At 50.7% G+C, this 15,076-nt stretch overlaps 1 protein-coding gene across 1 annotated transcript in view; it reads left to right on the forward strand.

Moving 5' to 3' along the window:
- NMT1 (N-myristoyltransferase 1) overlaps nucleotides 1–15,076 on the forward strand; it is a 36,906-nt gene that overhangs the window by 603 nt on the left and 21,227 nt on the right. Inside the window, exon 2 of the mRNA XM_056126718.1 lies at nucleotides 95–268. Within this exon, the coding sequence (XP_055982693.1) occupies nucleotides 95–268 (174 nt within the window). The remainder of the gene's footprint in view (nucleotides 1–94; nucleotides 269–15,076) is intronic.

The raw sequence follows: 15,076 nt of genomic DNA on the forward strand, positions 1-15,076 counted from the left end.
GTCCCGGGGAGGAGTCACTGTTTGTGGCGGCTCCTCAGCCACGGAAACTACCAAGCCCAGACTTCAGCGCCAGTTCCTCTCGTCCAATAGGAAGCCCCCATGTAGCGAGGCGCGGAGGCCGGCGCTCGCAACTCAAGATGGCGGACGAGAGTGAGACAGCAGTGAAGCCGCCGGCACCTTCGCTGCCGCAGATGATGGAAGGGAACGGGAACGGCCACGAGCACTGCAGCGATTGCGAGAACGAGGAGGACAACACCTACAACCGGGGGTAACGAGATCCTCGGAGTCCGATTCCCGTCCAGTCTCCAGCAACCCCGGGGTCTCGGGGGTGCGGGGAAGTCACCGGGAGCTTAGTGTAGCCCCACCCCCGTACTCTTATTGGCCGAGACAGTAGAATCCTGCCTGTTCATTGGTTGCTGTCTTTGTCATTTATCAGGGATGGGTGCTCAGTATTTTAAGGGCCAGAGACATTCAGTACTTTTATTATATAAAAGTTCTTATGTGTCATATTCCACTTGTGTGCTTCAGGCCTGTCGGGGGAAAAGAGCGCGTTACACGGTGATGTGCGATGGCACATTACGGGTCAGTCGCTCGCAGTGCCGTTCAAAGGGAACGTTACTTGTAGAGGTGTGGGAACAACGTGATTAGCCATAAACGAGTAAGACGTTTCGCTGCAGTTCACCTTCATTGAGGGAAGCAGCCGTGGTATAACAGAACATAATTACAATGTAGCAGATCACTCCCGGAGAATCCAAAATGTGAACTCAACTTATAAATCCTCCGTAATTACTGCATGATCATGTTTGCATGTGTATAGTGACCTTTGCGCCAGATGATCCATAAATTTCCCGAACACCATATATAATTAGGTCCTACAGCATCTTTATCCACTTTACAAAGTAGCCTCAAGCTCCAGGAAGTTGAGATGAGCCTTCTTGGAAGGTGTTTGAAAGTGAGTTGCATTCTGTCTCCTGTACTTCGGGGATCTTACCTGCTGGAAACTTTGTTTCTGTAGAAACACCCGGGAGACTGAGCTTAGTTCTTTTTTCAAGTCAGTTTTCACTGGGCCACACCCTTTCATTCCTGACTGTTCAGTGTTAACAGTAACTGGGCCTGGAGCTCATTTTCTCAGCCAGTATTTACATAAATGTCCTTAGTGGGAACTCATTTGTTTGTGTGTATACGTGCAAATAACTTTTGGATATAAAAATGGCTGGATCTGTAGTGGTCTGGCTTTCAAAGCTATCTTGTCATTTGTACTATTGCTGGTAGTCTTGGAAGTAAAGGAAGAGGTTGGGTTAACTTTTCTAACCGAGGCCACACCCAGTGGAGCCTGGGGGTTTGGGGGAGGGGAGGGCTTTGGTGCTGGGAACAGGCCCAAAACCTCCACATGGCAGACATGTGCTCTGCCACCTGAGCTGGTGCCCCGTCCTCTGGATAAGCTTAAAAAAAAATTTTTTTTTTTGCCAGCTTGTAGATGGGAAAGAACAAAGGGTTATTTAAGTGGCTTCTATTCTGCTTTCGTTATTGCTAAAAGATCTGGCTTTTATGTTCAACCGGCATTAAAATCACCAGAACATAGAGGGAAAGGAAGGTTTTTGTGCCAAAGGAGTGGAGCGCATGCTTTCCGTGGGGGGAGAAAGGGAATTGGGGGGGGGGGCCTAGTTCCCAGCCCCACATGGTCCCAGAGCACCAGGTGAAATAAAAGACACTTGTGAAATTCAGTCTTTGTGAGACAGTGTTATTTTGCACATCGATGTAATGTCATAAAAACCTTGTTTGAAGTTTGAGATTCCTAAAGAAGGCCAGAGCTGAGAAAGAGGAAGCAGGAACAGGAAGCAGGGAAAGCGCAGTGCTTCGGGCCACCGAGCCCCATTATAGATGAGAGCTGTTGGGTCTGAAAGTCATATCAGAAGTGAAAGCACAACTGTTTATTCGCTTTCTTTTTTTCTGCTGAACGCTTGCCTTGAGCTGAGTTTATACCTCTTTAATTGGGTTTGCTCTCTATAACCTGTATGGGTGGCTTTGGAAGGCTGTTTGGGAGCAAGTTCTGTCTTATTTTTGGTTGTTGCTTTAAGGGGGAGCACGCTGGGCAGTGCTCAGGGCTTACTCCTGGCTCTGTGCCCAGGGATTGCTCCCGGCCATTCTCAGGGATTGAACCCAGGTTCAGCACATGCAAGGCAAGCGCCCTACCTATTGTACTGGCTTTCTGGTCTCTTTCTGTTTTTTGTTTTCTTTTTAATTAAATTACTGTGAGGTAAATAGTTACAGATTTGTCCGTGATTGGGTTTCAGTCATACAGTGTTCCAATACCTGTCCCTTCACCTTTGTACATTTTCTACCACCAACGCCCTCAGTACCCATCCCTTCACCCTTCTCTACACCCATCCTGTATTTCCCACCACCAGTGTCCTACCTCCCCCCTACATACACCCTACTCCCCCACCTCCTCCTCCAGTCTGCCTCTATGGCAGACGTTTTTCTCTTTCTCTCTTTCTTTCTCTTTCCTTTTGATCATTGTGGTTTGCGGTACAGGTACTGTAAGGTTATCATACTTTTAGCACTCAGTTCTTGTCCAAGAGTGATCACTTTCACTGTCATTGTCATAGTGGTCCCTTCTCTATCCTGAGTGCCCTCTCCTCCTTCCCCCTACTTGTGACAGGTTTCCAACGGTGGACCAGCCCTCCTGGCCTTTGTTTCTACTGTCCATGGGTAATAGTCTCATACTCTGTTTATTATATTCCACAAAAGTTGTTCTGTTTTATTTATGGTACAACAAAGCGGTATCCTGAAAAAAGGGTGGGGGAGGGGATGTTTTGGGTTGTGTGGGAGTTTTCTAGCTTTCCTTCTTTTGAGTCTTGCACATGATTATGATCTGAGTGAACAAATTAAGTTTATTAGCAGGTTAGTGTAAACGAGTTGGCAGGTGGGAAGCAGAAGGCAGCCTGGACTACAATTTAATTCTCTGGCACTGAGAATCTGAGGTGTGCAGACATCGTCCCATGAGTTGACAGAAGAAACAGCTTTGCGAAGAAGCTGAATGGCACAGTAGGAAAAGCACAGACGTCGGAGTCATTCAAGGCTGGATTCCAGACCTGATTCTGCCATTTAATATCCTGTGACCTTGGCAATGTTACTTAACCTTCAGTTGCAGATATTAAATGAGGAAACAGCGCTGAAGAGAGGTCAGGGGGCCCAGCACATGCTTTATATGCCCGAACCCCAGGATCCATCCCTGGCACTACGTGATCCCTGAGCCCCAAGCATCTATGTTCCAAAAGCAAAAGCAGACTTGGGAAACATCTGAAGTGCAGCTGTCTTCATCCCCTCCTGTTTCTTCAGTTTCATCCTCTCTGCCCTCCTTCCTCTCCCTCGCCCCTGCCTGCTCTTGTCACATCCTGTATTTCTGATAGAACAGGGAATCTGTCTTTGCCATGCTTGGAACTCCGTAGACATTAGTGAATATTGCTGAGTGAATGACTGGCAAAAAATAGTCCTCGTAGCTAATCTTTTTTCCCCTCACCTAGGGAGAGGATGATAGATTTTTCTCACATACTTTTGCCTCCCAAATAAGTCTTAGTTGTTGGTCTTTCTACAATTTTCAGGAAATACCCTCAGAAGTGAAGGATCCTTTAGTTTGTCATGGAGGTTTACTATGGGAGTTTTTTTGTTTTGTTTTGTTTTTTTTCTGTTTGAAAGTTTACTTACTGAGAAATAGTACATTGGAGAGGGCGCTTGCCTTGCACGAAGCTTGACCCAGGTTTGCTCCTCAGCACCCTTGTGGTCCTCCGAGCCAGCCAGGAGTGATCCCTGAGCACTGCTGGGTGTGGCAAAAAAATAAAGTGTGTATGTGTGTGTGTGTTCAAAAGTAACAGAAGAATTGAAAGCACTTACCTCTTTTCATCCTAATGAGTGACCTGATATTTGGTCCAATGTGCCTAAAAGCTAATGAGACATTTTTTACAATACTGTTACTATTGGTGTTGGGACACTGTAGCTTGATACTCAGTGGTGAATAACTTTGTAACATTGTATTTCAGTTAAAACATTTCTTTAGGGGGGCTGGAGCAATAGCACAGCAGGTAGGGCGTTTGCCTTGCACGCAGCCAACCCAGATTCGATTCCCAGCATCCCATGTGGTCCCCTGAGCACCGCCAGGGGTAATTCCTGAGCACAGAGCCAGGGGGACCCCCTGTGCATTGCTGGGTGTGACCCAAAAAGCAAAAAAAAAAAAATTTCTTTAGGTCTTGAGCAATAGCACAGTGGATAGAGCGTTTACCTTGCACGCTATTGACCCAGGTTCGATTCCCAGCGTCCCATATGGTCCCCTGAGTACCGCCAGGAGGAATTCCTGAGTGCAAAGCCAGGAGTAATCTCTGTGCATCGCTGGGGGTGACCCAAAAAAAGCCAAACAAACATTCTTTAAAGCTATTGAGAGTTGAACTACCCTTAGGCTTTTCTTTTCTTTTTTTTCTATTTGGTCTACATCTACCTGTGCTCCAGTGGGTGTCATCCAAGGCAGGTACTTTGCTTGCTATACATCACTCTGGCCCTTCGATTCTCCTTTTTTTTCCCCCCCAATTGGACAGAGATGTGGGCCACACTGACCCTGCTCAGGGGTCATTCCTGATGGTGCTCCCAGGACCACATGTAATACTAGGGATGAAACAAGGGTTTGAGCTGGTGTTGGCTGCATGCAAGACAGGCACCTTACATGCAGTGCCTCACTCCATCTACTGTCTCTCAGGCCCCATTTATTAGGTTGTTTAAAAATCCACTAAGCAGAGGAATGGGGGCAGCATTTCCCCATTACTCCTCCCATCTTTTTGCTTCCTCCCACGACTCACGCATCCTCTCTTGGGCTCCATTTGCTTGTTTTCAGGGGAAGGCTTTCCAAGAACCCTGAAGGATAAACCTTATCAGCTGGCAGGAGATTTTTCATTTAGCTTCACAAATAAATGAAGTTCATCTGGAAGTTGCAAAACAGGAAAGAATGTTTTTAGACTATTTTGTTCCCAGGATTCGTGTGGAATTTTATTTTGCAATGTCATTGATACCATGGGCTGGAGCGATAGCACAGCGGGTAGGGCGTTCGCCTTACAAGCGGCCAACATGGCCGACCCGAGTTCGATTCCTCCGCCCCTCTCGGAGAGCCCGGCAAGCTACCGAGAGTATTCGATATGCCAGACACAGTAACAACAAAGTCTCCAATGGAGACGTTACTGGGCCCGCTCGAGCAAATCGACGATCAACGGGAGGGCCTTTACATATGCTTACATTGATACCATTGAGAGGCTAATCACGGCGCCAGCACCCTTTGATAGGGAGTATTTCATTTCCTTCCTCTTTCACTCCACGGGAACAGGTTAAGATGGATTCCTCAGGGACCTTGCATGTGTGAGCATGGGCCTTGCATGTGTGAGGGCCTGGGCTTGAGCCCCCCAACTCCAGCACTACCCCTCCCCCTTAATGATAAGGATTGGGACCTGTGGAGGTAGCTCTGGGTATATCTGAGTGCATGCTTCGTGTGCTGGACGCCTGGGTTCTAGTGCCTGAGACTGCCAGGTATGCCCCCCTTGACCCCCAGAAATTAGCGGGACCTGGGAAAAAAAAAAAGATGAAGCCTTTCACAATTTCCCCACTTCTTTTTAAGAGGAATGGGAGGGGGTGTTGCACCCTGGGGGCGCTGCTCTCTGTCAGGGGGTGCTCCTGACAGTGCCGAGGATCTAACTGGGTTCAGCCACATGCAAGGCTCTTTCTGGCCCCAAGTTTTCCTCCTTAATCATGAAATGTTCTTGCTTACCAGAAATGAGAATAGAAAGGACTTTTTGAAAGGAAGTTCCATAAAGCTCTTCTTCCTAGCTTTTGTTTCAGTTGAAAGTTCAGACTCCCCAAGAGTGATTCTTTCCATATTTATTTGATGATTTAGAGCAACATCTCTCTCTCTCTCTCTCTCTCTCTGTTTAAGAAATTTTTTTTTCTTTTTGGGTCACACCCGGCGATGCACAGGGGTTACTCCTGGCGTTGCTCAGGGGACCATATGGGATGCTGGGAATCGAACCCGGGTCGGCTGCGTGCAAGGCAGATGCCCTACCCGCTGTGCTATCTCTCCAGCCCACCTCTGTAAGAAAAATTTTTAGTCCCCCTTTCCTAATGTCTCCCTTCAGCTTTTGGCTTTTTAAAACTAGATCAAAGCAGAAATGAAAAAGAAACCTCATCACTGATAGCAGAAAGTGTTCTAATTTTATTTCCCAATTAAGTGGCAATTAAAAAGAAACTAATCAAGAGCTCCTTCAAGAGAAGACTGGAAAGCAGAAGAAATGAGAAGTAAATGAGGGCCTATTTGAGGGAGACTGCTGTCATGGCAAACCAGTTTTGCTGATTTTTCACATTGTTCAATGTGCTCTGAAACGTCCCAGCTTTACTTGGTCTGCCGTTAACTCTTTCTGCGTGAGTCCAGAGAGTTGGGGTCCCTGGGTTTAGTAGCAGGGCGCTCCTCTAGCACTTTCTCTGGACCCTTCTATCTGTAGGCTTCTAATTCTCCAAAGTAGGCCGTCTTGTGGGTGCCGAGCGGTGCCCTTACCACTGACGAGCCCCCAACAAAACAGAAGCAAAGTTACGGCAGGCTCAGTCCTTGTTGTGTGCCCATGCATGCGCATGCACGTGCACGCGCGTGCTCTTCCCTGCCCCCTCTCCCCCCCCCCCGCCCCCCCCCGCAGTCTCAGTCCTACGCTTACACATACACGCCTTGGAGAGCCCCCCCCCCCCCCACACACACACACACTATGGCAGGCTTCGTTATTGCACCTTGGAGAGGCCGCTCAGCAGTCAATAATTTCACGTGTTGCATCACTGCTGGGTGCTGGGCTCTGGGCAGGGTGCTCTACGTGCCGGAGCTCATGTGGACTTTGCCCAGAAAGGGTCTTAGCTTCATGTTGCGGCTGGCTCTTTGCACCACCTCCCTCCCCCTTGAGGGATCTTTCCTGAGCCGGCTGCCGTCCTTTGCCCTGAAGCTTAGACTCACTGTCTGGGCAGCAGTGGGAGCCCGTCTTTGTATCCAGCCATTGGCGCCTGGATGTGCCCGAGCTGAGTGCCAGTTGGTTATGGAGGGACTGGGCCCTTTCAGCCGTCTTTGCTGACCAGCATCTGTTTGTGTAGGGGGGGGAGAAAAGGGGAGTTGTGTCACACCCGGCAGTGCTCAGGGCTTACCCCCACCGCTGCACTCTGGGATCACTCCCTGGTGGGTCTCAGGGGACAATAGGTGGTGCCAGAGATCGAATCTGGGTCAGCTGCTTGAAAGGTAAAATGCCCTACCTACTGTGTTCTCTCTCTGCATCTCTCTGACCCGGCCCGCTTATTCCATTTATTTTATTTTTTATTTTTTGGTAGAAAAGTTTATTGGGCCGGAGCGATAGCACAGCGGGTAGCGCATTTACCTTGCACCCAGCCAACCCGGGTTCGATTCCTCCGCCCCTCTCAGAAAGCCCAGCAAGCTACTGAGAGTATTCTGCCTGCACAGAAAAGCCTGGTAAGCTATCCGTGATGTATTCGATATGCCAAAAACAGTAACAACACGTCTCACAATGGAGACATTACTGGTGTCTGCTCAAGCAAACTGATTAACAGCGGGAGACAGTGCAGTGCTACAGAAAAGTTTATTGAAGAGTAGAAGAGGAAAGAAAAGAAATTCTCCATATGGAGAGAAACGGTATAGGACTAACTTCTCCTTCATTCCTGTTTTTTGTTTATTTAGCTTTTGGGGTCATACTGGCAATGCTCAGGGCTTAATTCTGGCTCTGCACTCAGGAATTACTCCTAGTGGTGCTTGAGGAAACTTATCAGATGCCAGTGGAGGGGATTGAATTCCAGTCGGCCTTAGCCACTGTACCAAAAAGGCCCTCATTCCTTTTTTCTTTTTTTAAATGTTTGAGTACTGCTATTTATTCAGCCACTGATTAGGCTGATTGAATTGGGCATGAACCCCACCTTTTTTATTTATTTATTTTTTATAATTTTATTTATTGAATCACCATGAGAGCAGTTACAAAGCTTTCAGGTTTGAGTCTCGGTCATATAATGAAACACCCGTCCCTTCACCAGTGCCCATTCTCCACCACCAAAAACCCCGGTATACCCCCATCTCACACCCTCCCCCTACCTGTGGGGCAGATGATTTCCACATTACTCTCTCTCTCTACTTTGATTACACTCAATATCTTGACACCAGACCTACCATTATTATTTGGGATTTTACCCCAATACTCAGATCTGCTGAAAAGGCAATAGTAGACAATTTGTTTTCTATTGCTGGTTATAAATAACATATGATGTCGCACAGCTGCAATAGTGGCTGCGTGATTTTGAAATTCCGAAATGTTAACAATTAAATCTGAAGGGATTTCTGCCAAAACCTGCTGGGTTCCGAGATTTGTTCCTGAGTCTCTTGGATCATGGCCGTTGAGCAGCTTGATCAGGAGCCAGAAAGGCCGTTCACAGGTGGCGACTTGGGGGTCTTGTTGGGATGGGGAGGAAAGGGCTGGCTTCACCCCCATCCCGTGAGGCCCCGCGTGTCTCGTCACTGAGGGCCCAAACCTGACTGTCCAGTGACCTCTGGAGGATGGTGGCCACCGGGCTGCCAGGGGGAACAGGCCAAGGCACGAAACCTGTTCCCACCTGGGGTAGCCCGGCACCAGTAACCTACTGCAGGGACTAGACACATTTCTGCCAAAAGTTGCTGGGTTCCGAGATTTATTTCTGAGTCTCTGGGATCATGGCCGTTAAGCAGTTCGATCAGGAACCAAAGAGGTCTTGCCTCCAATTATATAGCTGAGCCGGAGGTGGTTTGTGGGTGTGTCTCCCACATATCTAACTTTTGGCTGTTTACTTTCTTGGTAGACTTTACCCCAAGTTTTTGGGGTCTGGCCAGAGGCACAGCAGCAATTTTGGGGTATCTGGAAGTCTGAAGGCGCTATCAGGCTGCTGATGCACTCGCCTCACAGGTACAGATTGACCTGCTGGCAGTACCATACACCCACCTCATTCCTATTTTAAACAATTAACTATGTCAGAGATTTTGTGACACCCCTGCCACCCCCTGGTGTAACCTTTCTCCTCTTTGATAAGAAATGACTTGTTCACCCTCGTTTCTGGCCAGCTGTCCCCGGCAGGCAGGGCAGTGGGTGGCAGTAAAAGTCTCTTTATAATCCTTTCCCACGGCCTGCTGGTTTCTTCACAGGCTTCCTAGGATACCTTTAGGCAGTACTCAAGTGTTTTTATTTTTCCCACCCGCTTTGGATTCATAAGAAGTTTTTGATATTAAATCACCAGTGGGAATTTGCGGTGTGGGGTGTTGCTTTAGGTGATCTCGTTGTCACACGGGTACAGACAGCCGACTCCAGCCCATGGATTCCTCCTGGGCACTTGTAAAAGCCACTTCATTCCCCTCTTTGGGCCTTCTTTGTGGTAATAGGATTACCAGCGAGCATATCGACTTCAGGGTCAATTGGTTTGCAGGAGATTTCCCTGATGCCTAAAAGTGGAAACAAAGGAAGAGGCTCCAGTTTGGGTTTTGTTTGTTAAATAAGTTTCTCATTTTGTTTGCTTGTTTGGTTGTTTGGGGGGAATCACAACCAGAGATGCTCAGGGCTTCTGGCTCACAATCAGTTACTTCTTGCTGTGCTCAAGAGACCATAAGGGATGCTGGGGGTTGAATACAGGTTGACTGTGTGCAAAGCAAAGGCCCAACCAACTTGAGTTTTATTCTAAAGAATTCACTTTCAGTTTTGAGGGCAGACAAGAAGTGACTGAGCCCTGAGCATTCAAGTATCAACTCTTTCCTTTTGATCTCAAAGGTTGTAGAGATAGTACAGTGGATAGGGCGCTTGCCTTGCATGTGACCAACTTGATTCTATCCCTGGCACCCTATATGATGCCCTGAGCCCCACCAAGAATAATCACTGAGCGCAGAGGCAGGAGTAAGCCCAGAGCACCTCTTGGTGGGGGCCATAAACTGAAACCAAGCAAGCAGAAGCATTAAAGCAATTTGAAATGCTTACAGTGGGTATGTTTTATGGGGGCATGGTGCATACCGGTGGTGCTCAGGGCTTGCTCCTGGTTTTGTGTTCAGGGGTCACTCCTAGTGCACCTTCACCCCTGTACTATCTTTTCAACCCGTGCAGTGGTGCTTTTTTGGTTGTACCTTTGTTGTTCATTGTTTTAGGGCCATACCCAGCCACCCCCAGCAGTGCTTCGGGGCTACTCCTGATTCTTTCTGCGCAGGGCCAGGGGTGAAGGGTGTTACCCCCAAGCAATGCCAGGGGACCTTAGGGTGGTGGAAGCCCAACCCCGGCCTGCCAAGAGCTGCAGCCCTTTGATCTTCCCCTCCGGACTGACTGTGACTCTCAGAGGAAAATGACTGGTGGGGGGGGGGGGGGGGACAGTAAGATAAGAAACTTGACTGTACATGATCTCTCAAAAGAGCGCAGTGTCCATAGAATGTTAAAAAGGTTTTGCTGGCCCTCGGGGTTCTATTTCAGTCTGTTAATGTCTGTAGAGCAAAGGTTCCTAAACTTCTTTGGCCTACTGCCCTCTTTTCAGGGGATAAAAACAACCACCAGCACTCAGCACCCCCCTGAGAATCTGCTTGTTTAAACCCTCCAGTTGAGGGAGGGGAGGGGACTGGCATGCCAGCTGGGAAGGCGCTGCAGTGTAGTCAGCTCAGCACATCACCTCTGAACTCTTTCTTGGCGTTGAGGCCACGCCCGGCCGTGTTCAGGGCTTCCTGGTGCTGAGCCCCGGGATCACTCCCTGTGTGCCTGGAAGACCATGAGTGGTGCCAGGGGCCCAGCCCGAGTCCGTTGCGTGCAGGGGAAGTGTCTTACCCCTTTACTGTCTCTGTGGTGAACTCTGAACTATGTGCTCAGCATAGCTAGAGCCCTGGTCTCTGCTCAGGACATCACCAGCCTCTTGTTGCATGAGTGTTGAGTCGAGGAGAGCCACGTGGACTGGAGGCCTTCTGGGTAAAACAAGGCTCCCCCATCCCTTCACACTGAAACTTTTAGTGTTTTGTGTGTTGACACAATGTTTTCTTTCCTTTTTATTCCTCCTTTGGTCGCCATACCCAGCAATATTCAGGGGCTGCTCCCAGTCCTGTGCTTGGACAAGTGCTCCTGGCAGTGCTTGGGGTACGTGGGGTGCTGGGGATGGAGACTGGGCCTCCTGCATGCAGAGCAGGTGTCCAGCCCATGGAGCTCTCCCTGGCCCTGAAACAACATTCTTCTGGCTTTGGAGGGTTTCCTCTCAGGGGGCCGAGAGATAGCACGGCAGGTGGTGCGTTTGCCTTGTCCGCAGCCCGCCCAGGTTTGATCCCCGGTCACGGTCACGGTCCTCCCATTGTTTATCAATTTGCTCAAGCAGGCCCAGTAACGTCTCCATCTTGAGACTTGTTGCTACTGTGTTTGGCATATCGAATACATCACAGGTAGCTTGCCAGGCTCTGCCGTGCGGGCGAGATACTCTCGGTTGCTTGCCGGGCTCTCCGAGAGGGGCGGAGGAATCAAACTCGGGTCGGCCATGTTGGCTGCATGCAAGGCAAACGCCCTACCGTTGTGCTATCGCTCCAGCCCAGGTTTGATCCCCAGTACCACATTATAGTCTGTACCCTGAGCCTGCCAGAGTGATTCCTGAGCACAGAGCCAAGCAGGAGTAAGCATTTGGGAGTGAGGGTCACCCAGCAGTGCTCAGGTGTTACTCCTTGTGGTGTGCCAGGAACCCTGTGGGGCATCTGGGATCAATTACCTTACCTGCTATACTGTCACTCTGGCTCTAGAAGGAGTAAGCCTTAAAAGCATTGCTGGGTGTGGCTCAAAAACCAGAAAAACAAAACAAAAAAGAAAGTCTCAATGGTTATGAGACCAGCAGTTGAGAGGTGTGGCCCCACGTTACAGTTGATTGCTTGTCCTGGGTCCTCAGGGTCAGCTGAAGACCCATCCACCTCGAGTTTTGGGGGTCTTGAATTCCTCAGCAGGTTAAGCCAAAGGCCTTGAGGGACAACCCCCCACCTGCCATCACTGGTGGCAAAGCGCGTGTGTATGTGCACATGTGCCTGCGTGCACGTGCCTGCGCGCGCGCACACACACACACACACACACATACCCCATTCCACAAGTAACGCTTTTGGTGCCTTGGGGTGGAGAGAAAAGTTCCATCAGGGCACCAAGAGAGATGCCCCTGGCCCAGCAGGGACCAAAGAGTCCTGCATCCTCTGACCCTGGCATTGGAATTCAGGCCCCATTGGCCAGAAATTGCCAGAAGAATCCCTTGGGCTTCCTTAGCACCACTTGGGGAGGCCCCGAAACAGCCCCCACATTTTCCATTATGGACCCTCACTCTGTGGAAGATCTGGAAGCTTCCTGTCCCTGCTGCTGATCCATCTGCGCCCTCCCCTTTTTCCCACCCACTCGCCCTGGCACCAAACCATTTCTCGAAATAAGAACTCTCCTCCCCCGGCCCTGAATTTACATCCCAGCACCCATAGGGTTTCTTTTACGCCTGGACTTGGGAATTTTAGTCTCTGTTAAGAGATGGCATTGCTTTTTCTTTTTTGTGGTTCTCACCACACCCATCTCTGCCCTCAGGGATCACTCCTGGTGGAGTTCCTGGGACCAGGTCGGGTGCAGGGGTTCAAACCTGGGTTGGCTGCATGCAAATTGAGCACCCTGCAGGCTCTATTTATCTCTCTGGCTCCTAAAAGTGATATTTTTGGTTTCTTTCCTTTCTGGGTTGGTTGTTTGCAGATGTTCCTTGTGAGCAGCCTCTTGCCTTGGCTTACAGGGACACAGCACCCCTGCCCCACCAAAAGAAGCCATAGTTGCTTATTCTTTGATCATGCTTTAGTTGTCTTCTGAGAGTCTGGTCCATCTCTCTGGAGCACATTACAGTGATCAGCAAGCCCAGGAGAGGTTTCCAGTTCGATTCGTAGAGTCCCAGTATACCCTTGATGCTCACCAGTGAAAATGGGAAATCGGTTTGGCAGACCCATCCAGAACAAGAAAAGAGAGGTTGGAGCGATAGGTAGTCCAGTGAGGAGGTTGTTTGCCTTGCACGTGGTCAGCCCAGGTTCCATCTCTGGGATCCCATATGGTCCCCCGAGCACCACCAGGAGTGATTCCTGAGTGCAGAGCCCAGAGTAACCCCTAAGCATAGCTGGTTGTCCCCTAAAAACAAGAAAAAGGAAAAGAAACTACTTGATTCTTTTTTGTCTGTTTTCTACTTTGGGTCATACCCAGCAGTTTTCAGGAATCACTCTTGGTAGCACTTGGGGGACCATAGAGGGTACCAGAGACCAAACATGGATCGGCCGCATGCCGGGCAAGTGCCTGTACAGTCTCTCCAGTTGAGAAATTACTACACTCTTAAGAGAACTCATTTGACTCCAGTGGGGACCTCTGGTTTCATTACCCCCAAATCCAAACTGATGCTGGGATATGATACTCTCTCCCTGGGACGCTTTGTGAAGACCTATTCCCAAGGCCTTTCAGTGTGGATTCTTTATGAATGAATAAAATGGTTCCAGTCACCCCAGAAGCTAACCCTCACAAATTCCTGGGCAGTCTCTTTTTTGAGGAAGTTAATTCCAGGAGGACTGTGCGAGGGGAGGCCGCCCTGTGACTGCAACCCAGGGGCACTTGCCGAACTGCCCTGTTCCTTCACCTGTCTGTGCCACCTGCGGGTCGAAGCAGCATGTGTGCGTTCCAACCTATATAACATGACGAAACAAGCTGCAGCTTTTCCTTTGGGTCCTGCCAAACAGATCAGAGAGGGCATGAAGTTTGGTGCTGGAGCACCAGCCCGGGCGGGCGGGTGGGGGGGGCCTCTTCATCCCTAAGCTCCACTTCCCCACCACCCTGTGCAGTGCCCTGTCCCCAACCTGTCCCACTAGCCCAGGCTCAGCGCCCCAGAGAGAGTGCCCAGAGCCTGCCTGCCCGCCCAGAAGGGGCGGGTCCGGGTGTATTGGGTTGATGGTGTGGTGGAGTGGGAGGGGTCTGACTGGCTGCTCCTCACCCGCAGCTGTCCCCAAACCCCGTCATACTCTCCCTGGAGAACCACTGCGGGCTGGAGCAGCAGGCCACCATGGCCCACCACCTGCGCACCATCCTGGGGGACATGCTGGTGACCCGGCCACTGGACCCCCAGAACCCTGAGGAGCTGCCAACCCCAGAGGTGAAGCTCCCAGACCCCAGCTGGGTGGTGGAGGATGGGTGGCTCCACGTCACCCCCTCCCCTGCGCCTCTCCGTGTGTTCTGGCACTCTTTTGCCCACGAGATCTGGTCGTGGGGGCTCTGCTAGGCCCCCAGGGCCGCACCCAGCCAAGCCTGAGGACAGGGGTCCTACATTTGGGGCCAGGGTCTCCGCTGTGCCAGGCAGGGCTTAGCCGCTTGAGTCACATCCCTGGCCCCCCCACCCCCACCTCCTGCACCCTCTCATCCATGGTCGAGGGCCCTGTGGCTGGCCCAACCCTGTTTTCTCTATCTCCTAGAGTCAGTCAGCTCGGCCCCATCCCTGTGGCCTTGGGAGCCAGCTCCGTCCTAGAGGCCTGAGCCCTTTGTCACCTGTCCGGGCGAGCACAGAGAGGCCCCTCCTGCCCACAGTCCACTGTGTGGGAGAGAGACTCTGGGGCTGGGGGAGCTGCCCCGGGGACCCAGGAGGCGAGTGCCACCCCCCTGAGCCTCACCCCTGCCCCGGGTTCCCCACATGTGCCAGGAAGGTGCCACACATGTGGCCGTCTGGAGAGTGCGTTGCCGTTTCCTCCGCCCTGGCTCTCTGACTTCACAGAGGGGGCGTCTCCCCAGCCTCCGAAGCTTCTAGCACAGGCCCGTGTGCAGCGGGAGCTTCTGTTGGATGTGGTGGGAGACAGCGCGTGGTTTGGTTCTCAGGCCCGGCTTTCTCCTGGGGTTTTCTCAGAGTGGCTCCTGAGCTCCTGCTTCCCTGCTGACGCCTCCTGGTTTGGGGGCTGGGGTCTGCTGGGACCTTTTGGTTCCCTGTTTCTTCCTGTCGGGAATGTTGCTCAGAACTGGGC

This window comes from Sorex fumeus, unplaced genomic scaffold (assembly GCF_029834395.1).
Source record: "Sorex fumeus unplaced genomic scaffold, SorFum_2.1 ptg000063l, whole genome shotgun sequence".
Taxonomy (NCBI): domain Eukaryota; kingdom Metazoa; phylum Chordata; class Mammalia; order Eulipotyphla; family Soricidae; genus Sorex; species Sorex fumeus.